This window comes from Ammospiza nelsoni, chromosome 2, assembly GCF_027579445.1.
Source record: "Ammospiza nelsoni isolate bAmmNel1 chromosome 2, bAmmNel1.pri, whole genome shotgun sequence".
Lineage (NCBI taxonomy): Eukaryota > Metazoa > Chordata > Aves > Passeriformes > Passerellidae > Ammospiza > Ammospiza nelsoni.
The window spans coordinates 36298121-36316443 of NC_080634.1; the positions used below are offsets into that span (position 1 = coordinate 36298121).

Consider the following 18323-nt stretch of genomic DNA (forward strand, 5'->3'; position numbering starts at 1 on the left):
GAAAATAAAAATCCCCTCTGGGAGTGGTGGGAAGGAGGAGAGGCCTTTCTTTAACAGAAAAGCCATTCAGTATAAGCCACATTGTAATTCTGCATCTAAAGGAGAAGCTAAACTAATCACTGAGCAGAACTAATCTCTCTTTCAAGTCAGCCATTTCATGGGGCTTGCACTGCACTCAAGGCAGGGGAGCCGAGGGGAGGTGTCTGTGGGGCTGCAGACACAGCCCAAGTGCAGATCCCCATTCCATGGACACACAAGGGATAGGAATCACCTCAGCCTTAACAGTCACTCCACTGGGTTACAGCAAGGGCACGTCCAAACTCGCTTTACTGTTCACCACGTGGCAGAGAGGTGAGAGTCAGTGTGAGCTGGAGTCTGCCATCTTTACCTGTCTGCTTGTGATCCCTGCCTCGGAGGAACTTGGTCGGTGGACCCCAGAGACCAGTGGGACTCACCTGCAGCCCAAGGAGACACCTGCTGGCCAGGAACAGCTGAGCGTGCTTGGAAAACCAAAAGTGCCTGCACTGCACTACAGATACACTGAGATACTGCACAGAGATACAGGTTGTTTAAAAAGTAAGTTTTTTTAAAAGCTTTATTCCAAACAGATGATTATCCTCTCAAGGGTTAAAATTGATTATTCAATTCTGTCACAAGTTTTTAATGAGGAAATGCATGGGTCAGAGCCTACATGTGGGAAGGACCTGTTGTGTGCTGCTGAGAGGGTGTCCAGAGGGAGCCCCTCCACTGCATCAATGCACTGAGATAAATGTTCAAAGGGACCAGCCACAAACCAAGGATAAGGGCTTACACAATATATTTGGCCAAAATATTTCAGACCTTAGAGATTTTTATGCTGGTTTTAAATTGGTTTTAAATTAATTTATGTTTATTTCAGTGTATTTAAGTAGGGGTCTTGTGGAGACAGATAAAAAAGCATTCAGACACTCCATTTATAGCAATAGTTGAATTATGCTTGCAAAAATTAATTCTGCTTTAGCAGAGCATTATGTATTTTGTAACAATTCTGTGTTTTATGGCAGCCTGCATTTACCCATTCATTGTCTGATCAAGAAGGAATTCCACATCTGCAAGTGGAGACCACACAAACTAAATATTAGCTCAGACCTTTTAGTAGATATATGTGCTATGTGGACTGAATACCCCAGAGAGTGCACAAGACCTCTCTCAGTGGTACGGAAAGGAACGTTTCAATTAGCCTCTGCACACAGACATACCTCTCAGGAAAATTATAATCATGATTCAGGCACTCTAAAATAGTTTCCTCAAAGCCCCATGCCACACAGAAGAGATCAAATATTTAATGAACTAAGAATGTTACATTTCTGTGTAAAGAGCACAGCTTGTCTAGTTTTCATCATTTTCCTTAAATAAGGCCTGGATCATCTTAGCTGTGATACGCCCATCTGATTTACCAACAGTACGCCCTTCTCTGTGGCTCCCGCTTGGCACTTCTTCTGTTTCCTTACAAGTAAGCACAGCTTTTCCAACCAAAAGCAGCTTTCTCTTCAGAGGTCCCAGTTTTGAGTATGCCTTAAGAAGAAAGAATATGGTTCATTTGTAATTTCATAGAAAAGCAACCATTCTTAAGAAAAAAAACCAAAACAACAAAACCAGAAACTTTTATTTTTAAAGCAACTGTAGAGATGCTGCTCTGGGGCTGTGTTTGATAATGTCAGAGATAAAGGGCTTCTTTTGCAAGCCAACTCATTTTAGGAGGCTACAGCCCTGCTGCCCTCTTCTCTGTGTTTTCACCAGTGCACTGTTGCCTCAACCCTGAAGTTTGCACCCAGGAACACCTTCATCCTGGCTTTCTGTTGAAGGAATCTTGATCCTTTAATGCTGCTGTGCAACACAGACTCTAAAGGACCTGTTCATTGCCATCCAAGCCTCGTAATCTCTCGTGACATTCAGAATTCTTTCTAGGGGAATTTCATCCTGACACTCCATGGGATGATTCTTAGGACATCATTCAATGGCCAAAACACATGCCTCATGGTATCAGAGATGCCTGAAGGCATCCAAAACTTCCATGTGCTCTTTTGGCCCAGCATCTGAAGGGCATGGACCTAACTGTCCCAAATATCACCAGAAGACTACAATCCATCTGAACAGCCCAGCAGGTAAAGGACATTGGATGCCATAACCACTGGAAATAGAAGGGTCCTGACAGTAGCTCATGCTCCACACTGAAAGTGTTAAAGTGTGTTTGTGTCAGTGGAAGACCTGATAACTCTGGCTCATACCTGGAACTCTTCTTCTTCATCCAACAAGCTGTCCAGGGATGGAGTGAAGAATTTTTTCCTCAATTGTTCATCACTGTCTGGAGGCTTCTTATAATCTCTTTTAGAACAAATCTTTGGAAAGGCACTTCTGAGGCTCTTTCCATCTGTCTTTGCTTTTCAAAGAGAAGAAAAAGGAAGTATATGTAATAGTTAAGCCTTATGGAAGTCAGAATCAGTACTTGATATGAGCATTGCCTGCAATCTTTAATATGGCTTAGCCCCTGCAATGCAAAGAACAGCTTGGTAGCATTTTTAATTAGCAAATTAATTAGCAATTCAAGCCAAATGCTCATTTACACTGGGGTTTTTTATGTGTTTTTTGTTCACAATTTCTGATCAAGACCCAGGGACTGAAATTGATTGGAAGTTAGAACTAATGGATCTGTAGGAGGGGGCAGGGAAAAAAATGAGCTTTTGTCAGTTCAGCTTAAATCCTGTAGAGCCCTGAATAGTTAAAAAGAATAAGAAAGGCAGCAAAACCAAGTATAAATTTCTTCTATATCCATGTTTGTGTATCTGTAGTACATAACTACAAGTTCCTGAAACACAGTCAACTTATAACTCCCCTAAAGAGATCACATCTGTAGTTAACTCATTCTCAAGATGATACAGAGGTTTCTGAACATGGACTGCCAAGTTACAGGTTTGCCTGTGACTGTGACCCAGCTTCTTGAAACAAAGCCTTATCCTCCAGGTAACTATTGCAAAAATCTAACAAATGTGTTCAAAGTACATGTGTTTAATACAGAAGTTCTGGTCAACATGTTCGCTGGTGCCTGATGTTTCAAAAGGCCCACCTATGGCTGGGACTGATCAGAACTTCAACAAACTTCTTCATGTATCCATAACTGTATGATTTCCATTTTTCTAACATATCTCTTTAATTTTAATTAAAGAGATATGTTAGAATTATCTTCTACTTTTTTCCATCCTCTTTCTTCTACTCACACAAAGATGTAAAATAAAATTTGTGATACTTAGGAACCCACAGAGTCTGCCCTAAACAGATAAGCACAGGCTCCTGCTCCTTCTTGCTTAACAGTATATCCTTTCCCTGGCCACACCTACCAGAAGGGATGGAGATTCAGCCCAAAATTCAGTACTGCTTACCAAAATTTTCAGTTTAGGTTGAGCTCCATGTAGCTTCATCTCCTCTTGCTAGGGATTTAGTTATAATTGAGCTCTGGTGTATTAGATTAATGACTGCAAAGTGCATGCACACTTAAAGTGAAAGCCTACATGGAGTTTAAGAGTGTCCTCACAGGGACAAGCTATAATGAAGTTATGATATGGATCAGTAAAGAACTGATTAGGATATGATTCATATCTTCATAAAAGATGGCCAATCCTGTAAACTGTATTCCAGGGTAGCTCTGGATGAGTAATAATATTCCACAATCTAAAACCAATTTAAATTTAAAAACTGTATTACAGATAGATTGTGATTTTATCTCCTTATGCAAATTACAATCTATTATGGCTGTGGTGGCTGCAATCAAGAGGGGAATAAGGTGTTCTCCATGCCAAACAGGTAGTTTGAATAAAAAGTTTCAGAAATAAAAAGTCTGTGCATGTTTAGTAACTTAGTATTTCTTATAAGCTGCTGTCATTTGCATTACCTGCATATTTTCTGGTTTCCCTTTTCATTTCATCCTTAGGAAGTTCTTGCAAGCCAGTTTCCTTTGTATGAAACAACTGCCTATGGAGTAAAAAATATAAAGTGAAATCCATAATAGGAGTCTAATTTTTTCTCTAATCTGTCCTGTGCAGTGATTTGGGGTGAGGGGGAGGCTACCCTTTCTGAGAACCACTGCTGCTTAACCACAGAGGCAGAATAGCGCAATGGTTCAAAAATGCAATGGAGGCAGCCAGGTAGCTTAGTGGCTAATAAGCTGCTCCTTTTTATTCTTAGTGCCTTAGTTCAACTATGTCTATGAGACTAAAAGAAAACAAATGTTATAGTCTCTAGTCAGTCCAAGATTCAGACCACAGCTGGCAGCTCTCACTTCAAAGAAATCCAAAGTTTGGAGAGAAAAATGGTCACTTCTTAAGACTTGAACTTTTTGTGCAATATGGCTAAAATCACTGAGCTGGGACTGGAAACTGAAGATGGATCTCTCACATTGTTGCACTGTGCTTTTGACACCATTAGTGTTGACATTTTGTAGCTAAATTAATCTCTCTCCAGGGAAAAAGTTAAATCATTTCAACACAAAAGAAGCTAATACTACAGACACCTCTGCAGACAGACATTTCCCAAGGTCTCTTCCTCTCTCAGTGTCAGGTCATTTGTTTCACTCAAGATTGCAAACCCCCTATATATTTGCAAATTAATCTTCACATCCTTAAGCATTTTGCAAACAGTAAAGAAAAAAAAAATCTATTATTCAGCACTTAGTCTGAAAAGCTGGGGCTGAGACCATTAATTGCAACACAAAGAAATTATTTCCAAGCCTAAGTGATATAAAGTGAGTAGTGTTAAATCTTAGTAGATTAATTAAGGAGCCAGTTTCTTCCCTGAAATTCAGTACTTGAGGAATCACAATCTTATTGTCATCCTTCAGAGATACTGCTCCCATGTATACTCAGTCAAATCCTGTCTTTCCTCAACTAGGAGACTACCTTGGCTTTGATGTGGGAGAGCCTAAACAGCTCTAGAGGCAGACAGGAGCATTATTTAAAAAACAAAAAAAAAATCACTTTTGAATCCATGAAAGCATTATTTTACCCTAATACTCTTAGATGCTGAAGTTTGATATCAATCAGTTTTGCCACCAAACTGGTATTTTCTTCTTCCAGGAGCTGGACAGAAGCTTTCAAATCCTTTTCTTCCTTTCGGTAGATCTGAACCTTTTGACAATTAAAAAAAGAATAAAAGAAAGTCTTAGAATTTCGTAAAGCTTTGATAGCAACAACCTTACCAGCACACACCTAGGAAAAATGCAGCTATATCAGCAAGATTGCATATTTGGTGGGGAAACACAGTGACACATCTTCAGACAAAAGGAAGGACTCGCTGGTTCTTTCACACCTTTATTAGAACCCTTTTACTGTCACAGCACATGTGTGTCAATCACAGCCACATATTTGGGCTATGCAACCCTGACAGCAAAATTTTCTTGTACAGTCAAACACGTCTGCTAGACAGGAGCTCTAGATTTTTCTTTTTTGCTTTCACATCAGAGTTTTGAGAGAGGAAAAGCTTCTTTGCAGAGGTAAAGTCAGGGTCTTACTCAGCAAGTGTTGTTTTTCTAATTTCTTCCTATACCTGAAACCTTCTTACCTAAAATTAGTGAAGTTTTCAGTCCAAGTTACCACAGTATTTCTTCCCTCAGAGGGTGGTGGTGGGGCTCTGGAACAGGCTCCCCTGGGTCACAGCCCCAAGGCTGACAGAGCTCAAGGAGCATTTGGACAATGCTCTCAGGGGGCTTTTCAGGAGCAGGAGTTGGACTCAATGATCCTTGTGGGCCTCTTCCAGCTCAGGATGTTCTATGGCTCTGTGACATTGGCTGAGCCCCAGGTACTATTTGCTTTCAGACTGGCAATTGCCCTTTATCAGTGTGGAGATATACTGACCAAAGGATGCTGGTTATTCAGTTCCCACAATGCCTCCCACTTCTGCATAAGTACCAGCAAGTGTTTACCCCCTTACTGGGAAAGGGAATATACTATGGGAAAGATCTTCCCAGAAAGCTTAGCCATAATGCATGTGTTCAAGAGAAGTACCAAGCGATCTGAAAGCGTCCATTCTCATCAAAACCAAATTAACCCAGCTACAATAATCCAAATTTGCAGTTAAAACTAGTTCCAACTTCTCCCAAGGATTAAAAAGGTGAAAATTACTAGAAATTAACCAGTAACAGGATGTGGCTTGGCACAGTGAGGTGATGCAGCTTTGCACCATCTTGGTGTCACAGATTAACCATGGAAAAATGTGACTGAAGTCTCCAAATCTGTTTTAATTTTGGAGGTAACTAATCTAGAGCTATTTTGGTAAGTCATTTTTCAGTTCAGTGGCCAAACTTAAATAAAAAAAAAGAACTGAGACAAAACTAAAATTTTTGGTTTATCACCCCCAAAGGAAACACTGAAACAGTCTGTCAGCTACATATAAACATTAGTCTGAGAGAAAATATTTCATCCATGTAAGAAAAGCAGAGAAAATGAATGGGTGAATTCAGAGGACCGGAGAAGTTAGTGATAATAGTTTTGTTTTTGCCCAAAATTCAAAGCAGTAATTCATAACAGGAAAGTAGCAACATAGGAAAGTAACTCATAACGTAGGAAACTTCTGCTTGAGAAGAAAGAAATCCAAATCCCTCAGCTCTGAGGTGAAGGCCTGTCAGGACATAAGAGTACTCCAAAGTGCTCTCTTATTGGCACTGCTAATGTGTGTAAAACCTGTAAGTGTTCAGTGAGACAGGGAGAAGGGAAGAGAATTCATACTCATGCAGTGATGGGATGTGTAGATTTGAGCTCCTGTTTGTTTATACAGAATAAAACATTAATTCTTTCCCATTTCTTTTCCTTACCCTCATTGCTTCAGAAGTTGTGGTTTGGACACCCTCCCTGGAAAGTTAAAGATGCATGCTCAGAGCTCATTAAGGGGAAGAAGGAAAGCTGTGTCCCTGCATCCTGGCAAGTACCTTAAATTAGTAACGAAAATGAAGAACCTCTGCCAGGTTTGTTGATGTGGCATGGAAAAGTAAGAAGTACATTTATTAACTTTCCAAAAAGTTTTGCTCAGCTCTCAACTGTGAGGCTTTAAAAGTGAGGAAAGGCATTTCACTCACCAATCTCATGCTTAGATTTGATTGAAACAAAGAACCTATATTGACTGGAATAAAAAAAATCAAACTTTCACTATGGAAAAAATTATTTTCCTAAATCTGGCACACAAAAATATTTTCTTGTCAAGAAAATTACAGCTATCTAATATAGAGCTCTAAATTGTCATTAAAGGTCAGTGTAAGAGCTATCAAGCAATTAATTAGAGCCATATATGATTTTGATTTTCCTTTCTTCAGTGTAGAGTCCCCATGGTTTCTTTATGACATTCCATTTCATGTCGTCTCAAGCCATTTCTCAGAACATATTTCCAACATCCATATCCATTTTCTTTCAATACAGCAGCACTGGAACTTTAATGCAATTCAAACCTCCCCTCTTCAGCTACTTACCTGGTTGATCCTTTATAGCATCCCAGTCTCCACAGATAAAGATCCGTAATTGTATGGAACATTGTAGTCCTTCATGTAACAGCTTGGGCAGGAAAGGGGGTCCTCCATTTGTGAAAGCAGATGTTCACCTCTTACCTTTATTCACCACATTGCACTGCTTTCTGCTGAGGATCACAGATTAATTACTGGAAAACTGCTCTCCTTTGCCAAAAGAAGTCTCCCAGGCCCATGACTGGAAACAATTCTGACCATAGGCCACATTATTTTAAACATGAAGTGCCATGATAAACTGCAGGCAAGCAATCCTCTTACCTCTTCTTTTAGCCACTCGTTCTCTTCAATCTCTCTGCGACAGTTCTTGTCTAAGTACCCCACAGCATTCTGAGAAAACACAAGTTAAAATAATCCCATCGGAGAGCAACACTTCGACAGTCCTGCACACTATAAAGAAAAGCTGTCTGCTCTTTAGCAGGAAATAATTAAGACACATCTACACAACAGACTGTAGCATCCTCTGAGGGATTACAAGGGGATTTACTTCACAAGGCCAGATGTTTCTCCTCTATCATTCTGCCTAGAGCAGATTATATGTCAAGCAATTTAGCAATATTTTTGATTTCCCATATTAAAATAGGACATTTCCCTTTTTGTCTAATAAATTCTTCTGTGTACCACTACTGCTCAAGTCTTACTGCTTTCAGAAAATCAAACCTTCAGCTATTAAGAATCCCAAGTAAAATCCCAAATGAGGCAGTACTGCTCTACAACAAGTGACCTAAGCATGTAGAGGTCTGACCCCAGGCTACAATTTAATTATTGATGTCAGTAAAGTGGAAAGGAAGAAGTGAGGGGGAAGATGCCCCAACAGATCACCATAAACACAGTCCTCTGGATTATGTTCTCACATGACTGGAAATTCCAGCACTGAAGTCAGGGAATTTAAAAACCTAATGGGCCTAGTGGTTTGTACTGAAGTATGCTTTGCATTTTGTGAAAGTAAGAAGTTGTCACTAGAACTATTTGTAAACCATGTTTTCAAATCAGAGCTGGCAGAGATTACAAAATCATAGTGAATCAATAAACCTATATTTTCCTGAGACTGCACTATTGTGACATTTAAAAAATGTTGTACTTTACAAGTACAGTGAAACCCTTTTTTTTCAAATTGAAGTATATTTTCATGCAATCTATTGGTGTATTACTGCTTTTGGAAATCTGTGTAAATGTCAAAATCAAGGCCATGGCAAAAGCAACATGTTCTCAAACAAGCCTTGTCAGTGCATGGTGCCCCAGTTTCCTGTGCACTGTTTGTAAAATGCCCTCATATCTACCCATTGTTATTCTGGTAGAAAGAAAAAAAAAAGGTACATATATGTATAGCAGTAACCAAATCCATATGTACCAGGATTTGCAGGTTATTTTACTCTCAATTTATTAAAAAAGTTTGAAGTCTTAATATGAGTTAAAATAATTAATAATGCAGAGTACATGTACCCCAACTGTAACACAGGAGTTTTTAAAAAAAGCAAAAAGAATACCTTAAGAGCTTCTTCACTGAGTAATTTCATGTGCCTGTCAAACATTTTCTGATTTTCCTCTCTCACAACTTCCAAAGCTTTGCTATAATATTCTTCAAAACAAAAAAACAGGGAAATCAGAAATCATTATTTGCCATCAATTTTTCCTGATAACATATAGAAAACTGACATGCCATTACTAAACTGCAACTTATCAGTGAGTGTCACCTGGGCAGATACTCCACAGAGAAGGATTCAAATATCCTTTTCTAAAGAATTTCTCCTTCCAAACCCAAAGAACAGTAGTGTTAACTACAAAACTGGAAATTGGAAGTGGAACAGAAATTACACATTTCTGTTCACAACTGCAAGAGCGGAGCAATTCACTGCTAACTGAGCAGTGATCTAAGCAATTCTCTGCTAAAATACTGGCATCTTAACATTAAATTTTGTCTCTATCAATAGCAGAGCTCCTGGAGCCATATGAGAGATTTGCTTAGAAAATTTATTTTTTTGACATAGAAGCATACTGGATCTCCTTCTCCACATGACATTTTTTCAGATAGTTATTATAACGTGCCTAATAAATTTTCTGACTTATTTAAGACTCTGAGGTTCTAATTTGACAGCGGGACAAAATGGAGAATGTGGCAATTGCCACAATGATTTGCTTCTATCATTACTTGTGGTCATTATTTAAAAAGTGTGTCTTACACTGAACTGAATAGGTTTGGATTCATGTTCTAGTCACTTGCTATTTAATTATTTCATCCTTCCATTTAGTTCTTTTGTTTTTGCTCTTCTAAATAGCTCACTCCTGCTTGATATTTCCTCCTTCTGAAGGAATGAATGAGATTATAGTAATTTTCTGTGAAGGAAGGCATAGCACATTTATTTCAAATGGTTGAAATTCAGTCTTTTACTGCACTTGTGTTGCAGACAGCCTATTTCTGATCTAGCTGCAAACAAATATCTACTTATGCATGCACTGTGGAGTCAAAGGCAGTCAAATATGAAAGGTGTATTAGGAGTGCATTAATTATTAATTTAACACAGTGGAAGCTGGACTCCACCATCTAGATTTGACAGAATGAAAAGGAAGGACTTCCATACTATAATGAATTCACTCTTCCATTATTTCAAATAGCTAAATAACCTGAGTTGTACTTGGAGAATGAAAAAGGAGAAAGTGTGTGTCTGAACAGTTGCTAAAGAGGCTATCTTCCCTAATCCCCTCACTGCAACACTGTTTTCCCCACACATCACCTAAATTGTGACTCTCTTTTGCTTGCTCTCCTCTCCAGCTGTTTTGCTTAAAATGTCACCACCAGAAACCATGAACTGTGCCAGTTCCAAGCCCTTCAGTGGTACACACAGAGACAGATACCTGCTTACCTATGCTTATTCTCTAAGCTTGTTACACATTCAAGGCGTGAGCAAGCCAAATTTGTTGCTGCCTTGCTCAGAAAGCTTGATAGATTGAAAGATAGATTTCTGCTGGAAGGCTGTACTCCCCAGACACTTTCTAGGTTCAGTTTTAGGGAGTTAAGCAGAATAGTATGGTAAACATCCAGTACTGTCAGCATCATTTTCCAGTATGTTATGTAGGGCATTTACATATGTACCACTATAACTGATTTTCAATAAATACATTTCTGTTGGACCATGACTTTTTGTTAAACCACAACATTCTGTACCCTGTGGCATGCAGGAGATCAGACTGCCTATCCCTATTGGCATTCTATATAACAGCCCATTCTCTTTTCCATTTCATATTTCAGCAGCAATATAGAGAAATTTTAAATCAATTAAGAACACGGAAAATGAATAAACCCCAACCTCTCCTGAATACAGACGTGGATATCTAGCAAGGTATCTGGAAATGTAGAAATCACAGAGCAGATCTTAATGGTGGTAAAATATGTTTTGAGAGACAAAAAGATAGCTTATTCACAGTAGCTGATGCCTGGTAATGGCTGGCACAGAATATACAGAGACCCTTAGAGCAGTGTCACTGCCTGTTACTACCAGCTGCTTGGCTGCAGCCACGCATACTGAGAGGGACATAAAGAAAGAAAACCAGGACATCCTTCTCCTGTTGGAAGCATGGCTTATGTAACAGCAAAATATTTAAATTATTTTTAAATAATGCAGTAATAAAGAAATCTTTGTAAAGCACTCACAGCACAATGTATAAGCTCTCAAATGAATTGCACTGCTGTGACAGGGCTGAAACAGTTCTCAGTGTGTGTCTGGGTGCCTGTGGGTGATTTTGCAGAGCCTCACACAGTGCAATAGGAGGAAAGGCCCAGACCACTGGCTAAAGAGCTCCCTCTAGTCCTGCATGGAAACCAGTGCGCTCCACAGAAAAGACCGTTCCAAGAATGAGCTCATACTGCTTTCCTGTCAAAGGGGCTTTCAATATGTGAAGTGCTTGTAGATGATGAGAACTAACAGCAGCAGAGTCAACATTTTCAAGTATGACTGCTAAGGGAGCCCTCTGTGTAGGTGACCTAAATATGTGTAGACTTATTTTTACAAAAAACTGCTATCCTTCTCAGTAACTTGTTTTTTTTTAATGGGTTGCCTGTATTTTACAAGAAAACCATCAAAGGACCAGCTTATCAGTTTCTTGAAGTGTCATCATTTCTGTAAACTTTACCAATTTCTTTAATAAAGGAACTTTTACAGAGAGAGAAATAAAGAAAGGGAGTCATTCTATTTTTCAGGATTATGCAGCCCATCTTAGGTGCACTTAGAAAAGTTCATGCAAATTACTAGAAAAGTTGATAGAAGCTACTAGAACTTGATCTAAAATTAATTTTATCATTTCATTCCTGCAGGCAATATGCAAAGCCCCTGTAAGACTTGCATTACACCAGTTGTAAACTGACCTTCAGTTCTTTCAAGTTCATATTTGACATCTGCAATGTCTTTTTCCAGACGGCTAATCCTCTCAGCATGTATTTTGCTTCCGACATTTTTGTACTCCAACCAATAATCTCTCTCACGCTGCTTTTCTACAATTTTTTTCTTTGTTTCTTCAATTTGGGAGCGCAGATCTATTAAAATAACAATGTCAAAACTGATTTATTGAACTGATAATTCTTACTATGTCAACTTCTTTAAGAAAGGTCTTTTCATAGGGAATGGAAAAGGAAGGGGGATTCTTCCACACTATAGTACATCACAACCTGATGGCCTTACACAGTTTCTAGGGCCACTAGCATTGCTGAAAACAGCTTGATCTTATTCTTCCAAAGAGAGACAAGTGTTCTCACCAAAATGTTGTAACCAAGGTCACGTGTCTCCCACAGAGAATCGCAGGGATGGCAGCTGGAATTTTCAACACTCAAAACTGGTCTTTTTTCCTTCCATCAATAATTTTTTATTTTTAATCCTCAGTAGATCCAGTGCTTAGGACTTTCGTGAGTTTCAAAAAAGAGGAAGCCTCTGTACTTGCACAATACTATACATCATTTGGAAGGGACAGATTGATTTATAAGCCCTCCACAATCTCCTACTAAACTCAGAGAGCCCAATTTTGGGAGAGGAATAGTATTGATACTTTTTATACAACAAAGAAGTTGAATCTCTACTTAAATTGCAAAACAACATCAACATGTACTTAATCCCAAGTGTGTAAACTGCAAACCACACTTCCCCAGCACACAATTTACCTTCAAGAAGTTGTTCTTTGTCCTTCACAAACTGGAAAACTGCTTTCAGTGACTCTTCCACATCATCCCTGGTTACAATCCCCTTCTCATCTCGTTTGTTCTCCTTTTCTTCTATTTGCCTTACTAAGCGGCTGATAAGCAACTTCTGCTCTTCCTTCAGAACAACATTCTAAGGAAGAAGACATAGCTGATATTAAAATGTTTTCAGAGTGAAAAACTTTAGAAAAAAAGGAAAATATGCCCTAGTGCCAGATGAAATGCAAGAACAACCTGTGCTTCATATTCTGAAAGGTTAGAGCAGGAGGGAGAATTTGCAAGGCTCAGATATTTCCTCAGTAACTTCAGACCACTGGAAGGAAATGAGAGACCAATGACAGCTGTACTGGGTACAGCCCACCAATAATCCTCCATTGCCTGGAAAGAAAGGTCCTTGCAGACAATTTAATAACAATGTTTCTATGCAGGAGCTGTTTGCTTCCTGTGGACATTCCTCATGAGAATGTACCATCTTCATATAGAAAAATCATGAGACAATCAGGTCACTTGCATATAACCACAGCAAAGAGTCTTGTCAGAGCTGAAATGAGTAATACGTCCTGAAACCACAACTGGGATCATAACCCCTGGCCATGACCCTCTCGCTCAGATTGTTTGAAATCCAGATTGTGTATGTTTGCTCCCAAAGGATACCACACAGGAGCAAACAAGTGGGAAGTAAATAACAGTGAGTAGGCAGTGGAAAGAGTCTCAAGCATTCCTCACTTCTAGGATTAACTCTAAACCACTCACAAACATTAAGCAGGAAATAAAGAATGGAGCTCAAAGCACTGTCAAAACATGATTAAATTAAAACAATAGCACTTCACCCATGCCTTAAAGTACCCTGCTCAATCCAAAACATGGAGTCCTTGAAAGACCATGAACTAGCAGCAAATTGGGGGAATAACTGTAGAAAGATAGCTGGGAGTAAAATTATAGGAAACTAGGAAGTTGTATTCACATCCTAACAGAAGTTGGATGGTAGGGAAATTATAGACTAAAATGCAGCTGCTACTATCTGAATGGAATGCAGCTGGCATGCTCGAAACCCACTCCATGATGATGCCCTACAATCTGCAACCACAGCCCCTGCTAAGGGCATGGAACAGAGGGTGGAACAGGGTGGAGACACCGTGGCCAGGCTGCACAGAAATCTTTGCAGGGAAGGGAACTCAATGGCACGCTGTAGCTGACAAACAGCACAACACCTGTCAGCCAGGGGAGAGAGAAGAAGATGAATAACTAGAGTCACTCAAGCTCTGCCTAAACATAAAGAAATAGTATAAAAGTAAAGAATGGGGAGAAGTTTGGGAAGTCCATCATAACTGCTGGGATCAGTCATGAGGCTGAATCTGTCTTCTCCCCCACAGAGGGACACCTATTGGGTTAGAACCATGCTCTGTGAGCACTGAATACTTTGGATTAGAGCTTGTCTGTGTGTTGCTTTGATATGCTTTTGCAGAGAGATACTATCATTGAAAATCCTCAAAACTTAATCTAACTTTATGTTAATAAAGAGCATTACTCCATAAACTGTCAGTGTGAGCCCTTCACAGGCACTGGCTGTCAGTAACACAAACAAACTGGGGAGACCCACTGAGGGGTCACAAAGTGGGGATACCAACTGAGGGGTCTCCCTTATGCTGTTGCTCTGTGTCTCTGAACAAGGCAGTTGAACCACCCTCCAATCCAGCAATATAATCCCAAGAGACAAAACACCCAACAATAATCATAAAAGCCTTCAGATGCCTGCAGAAAGAAGAGCAATTGCCACTTCCAGTGATAGTTAAACCACAAATGAAACACCATCCAGGCTTACAAGACTGCAAGAAGTACCACAGAGAGCTGAACAGATGGATGCTTATAAAAGCACGGCAAGCATCAGCACGGGAAAGACAGAGAGGCGTTGTTTCAATGTTTCACTGCTATGAAGTGCAGGCTGCAACATGATGCAGAATAAGGATTTTTTGAGCATTTTCAATTAATTTCAATAGATGACTCTCTAATATCTATTTTCAAAGTTCACTGCTCACAGTTACCAGATGCCATATTATGGCTGTTTATATACAGCTCATATGCATGGTTCTTTAAAGTGTCACTCAGGTGAGATCAGTAGTTACACAACCTTGTTCTAAAAGTTACCCAAACAATTATTAATCCATGAGAAAGTGTGTCTTCATCCATCAGTGCTAGAAATCACAGCTAGCAAATAGCATGATGGTCTTTCTCCTTTATTCAATTTTTATTGTAACTACGTTTGCAGCAATAACTAGATTCTCACAGAAACCTGTGCAATCCTCAGAAGGATTCAAAGAAGCTTAGCAATTCCCAGTGCTTGGTTAGATCTGCTAATACTACCAACAAAAATTAAATTTATACCATTTAATCTTCATGCATTGAAATATTGAAGAATATTTGTAGGACTGGTTAAAAGGCATATCTGATGTACTGCAGGAAAGGTACCTACTGAAAGGTGGCTTGCTGTCCTGTGCTTGCTGCAGAGAAAAATGCCAAAGAAGGGAAATAAAGTTGATAAAAGGACTAAAGCACATGTGTGATGTGGAGCAGCTGAGGATGTTTGGTCTGGAGAAAAAGAGGCTCAGGTGGCACCTTATCTCTCCTTAAAACCACCTGGAATGACTTTGTAGCCAGGTGGAGGTTGGTCTCTCCCCCCATGCAACAAGTAAGAGGGCAAAAGAAAAATAAAATTGTGCCAAGTTTAGATTGGTTACTAGGGAAAATTTCTTCACTGAAAGGGTGGTGAGGTATTGGAACAGGTTGCCCAGGAAAGTAGTGGAATCACTATCCCTGGAAGTGTTCAAAAGACACATGGATGTTGCACTTGTTGACTACTTTAGTGATGAACACAATGGTGCTGGGTTACACAGTGGATTTGATAATCTGAGAAGTCTTTCCCATCCTTAACAATTCTGTGATTCCATTAAAATATGTAGGTGGTTATAAGGATCTCTTGTGCATTGGAAAGCACCTGCACTGAACTCACTTTACCTTAATCCTCTGTCCTATTCTGTAATGTTCTACTCCTGCAGCTTCTTTTTAGCATGTTACATTTAGGACATGCATGCTATATGTCACATTTAATTCAGGTAACACTTTAACTTTCAGCACATAAAGTGACTCACTAACTCCAGTTTCATTGACTGTAACAAATGCACTGCAATAACTAATTTTAAAGTATGTAGTATTCAAATGGAAAGAATAAAACTGAATCTATGAGTAAGAATACCACAAATAAAATTTGTTGTATAGTAACTTACCTTTTTAATATCTTCTTTGAGCTTTTCTTCCAATCCTTTCAGATGAAACAAAACCCATGCAATTGCTGTTTGTTTGGCCGCAATGCTATGAAGAGAGAGTAAAGAAAGAGACATTCTTACAAAAAATTAGAGAAAGGAACGCTATTTAAGCTAGATTAAATGTAAATACTACCAAAATGTTTATTTTCACATCATATTGCTAGACTTATTTGGGTAAATACCACTGTCTGCTTACTACACATAAAGAAATTATTTCCCACATACATCTGGGCCTGCATGTTAGTTTGGATTTCATAGCCCTACAGATCAGCAGACTCCGTGGGTCTATTGTTCCTGTGTAGCCTCCTGAGAGGCTGGAGCTGGTTTGCTCATTCTGCATGAGGTTTAGCTGACCTCTTACACAGGTCACCTTCAGGACAAGGTAATTCATGCTCCAAAAAGTATTACTCTAGCACTCTGTACCTCTGTTCCCAGCATTCACTCATCATGTGGTGCAATAGTATTGCAATTATCATAAAACCTTTTATTCTTTTAACAGTTCTTCTTCTCTCAGTTTTTAGTTTGAGGGTTTGGAGTGCTTTTTTGTGGTTTTGGGAGTTTTTCCCTTCTCTGTTGATTTCAGCTGTTTCAAAAGAAGATAATTAATTTCCTAGTTAATTTGCTAAGTTTGGATCACTGAATCATGCAAATTGCAGTTTACTAAATTTGCATCCTCTGGTGTCAGTGCATTGTGTATTGGTGTCAGCTCCAAGGTATTCTTCAGGTTTTCTATTAAGTAGAAGGATATTAGTTAGAGAGAGACTAGACCAGGGTACAGTGGTCATGGCCACAGCAAAAGCACATCATAAGATTGTGTTCCTAAGAAATGCTGAAATGAAGAACTTTAATGAAAATGCAAAATAACAAACTCCCTAGGAACAGTGACCATTCTTCAGTGCAAGGAAATAAAAAACAGGAATCAAAGTTAAATAAATCCTACATACTCGATAAATCCTAAAGGGGAATGTGACAGCTGTTCACTTGTATGATTATCCACCTTTGATCAGTCAAGCAGTACAGAGAATTTACAGAGGTGAAGAGAAAGAAAGGAAGAATAAGAGGGACAGATAAGAGAGTGGCAGAAAGATAAAAACAGCAAGAAGAATACTTTTCTTCCCTTTTCCCCCTTCTGTTGCTGTAGAAACTACATATTCCATTTCAATGAAGCACCTATTTCAGTGGAAGACTCCAGACAAATGAGTCATTTGCTTGGATATTAGCATATGCATAACAATAATTTTATCAGAAAGTGGTACTGGTTTTTTCTCAGCCCAGTAATACAGTTTCCTTATTCCTTCACAAAATAGGTGAGTTAGTTTTGGACTTTTCAGAAGGTATTTGTTTGTGATATGATTCAGGTAAATCTAGGCTATTTCACTATGGAAAATTGTACTCTGTGCTCTGTAAAATGAAACAGAAAATGCCACATAAACCCTGTGAACTCATACAGCTGTCACTACAACTACAGGAGCATCCTTTTTAGTTTGCTTACTCCACTTGTCATTTCCACACTGAGGCACTACTCCCTGCTCCCTAAATGCTGATAATTGTTGGATACTGGGTGTTCCTGAGGTATTTCCATTTCAATTTCTGTCTCAGATAAAAGTCATGAAGCTTATTTTTTCTCCTTTTAATCATTTACTCAAGAGACTAGAAATCAAGTAAGTTGAACAGGTTTGTAACTGCTTCAGATATCTCCCCCTTGGCTCTTATTTTCCTCTGCTTGATTTTAAGAGACCTTTCATTTATCCATCTCTTACTTTCAAAATAAAACACTTCATGCTCTGCTCTCAGCTGCACCAAGGAAGAGAGCAAACTGTAAGTCTTGAGGTTCTGGCTAGTGACAACAAACCTCCACGAACCCCAAGGAATCCTAAAAAATACAGCCAAATGTGATCTTGCAACTTCAGCATATGCTGATCAAAAGCTTGCTACTAACAGAAAAAATGTCAGGGTTTTTGGTTTTAATATTTTTTCCCAAGTTATAGCCTAATGGCATAAAATTTCTGACCCATTTAATTGCTTTCTTACAGCTACATTTTAAAAAGCAAACCTTTCTGAAATAGCCTCAAAACCTCAAATAATCAGCTCAGGCTCCAAATTGTGTAAGTTGTCTTTGTTATCTGCTTTCTTTATTCACATATTCTGTATGAGTGAAAAGTTAAAATATATTAAACCTACTGATAATCTAGTAAGGATTCTGGTAAATCAGATTCAGGCTCTTGAACTTGCTCTTCTGGTTTCTTCTTTTTCTTACTCTCTTCCATTTTTTTTTTGGGTTTTT

The 18323-nt window shown here is 39.0% G+C and overlaps 1 protein-coding gene across 1 annotated transcript; it reads right to left on the reverse strand.

Annotated features, from left to right (window-relative positions):
• Positions 1 to 686: 686 nt before the first annotated feature.
• CCDC83 (coiled-coil domain containing 83) lies at positions 687 to 18323 on the reverse strand. The gene is made up of 10 exons (XM_059492401.1): positions 18221 to 18323; positions 16001 to 16085; positions 12684 to 12852; positions 11898 to 12065; positions 9025 to 9116; positions 7799 to 7867; positions 5035 to 5156; positions 3926 to 4005; positions 2268 to 2419; positions 687 to 1554 (listed from the first exon to the last, which is right to left on the reverse strand). The coding sequence occupies exons 1-10, from the start codon at positions 18304 to 18306 to the stop codon at positions 1369 to 1371; spliced, it is 1209 nt and encodes a 402-aa protein (XP_059348384.1). The 5' UTR covers positions 18307 to 18323; the 3' UTR covers positions 687 to 1368.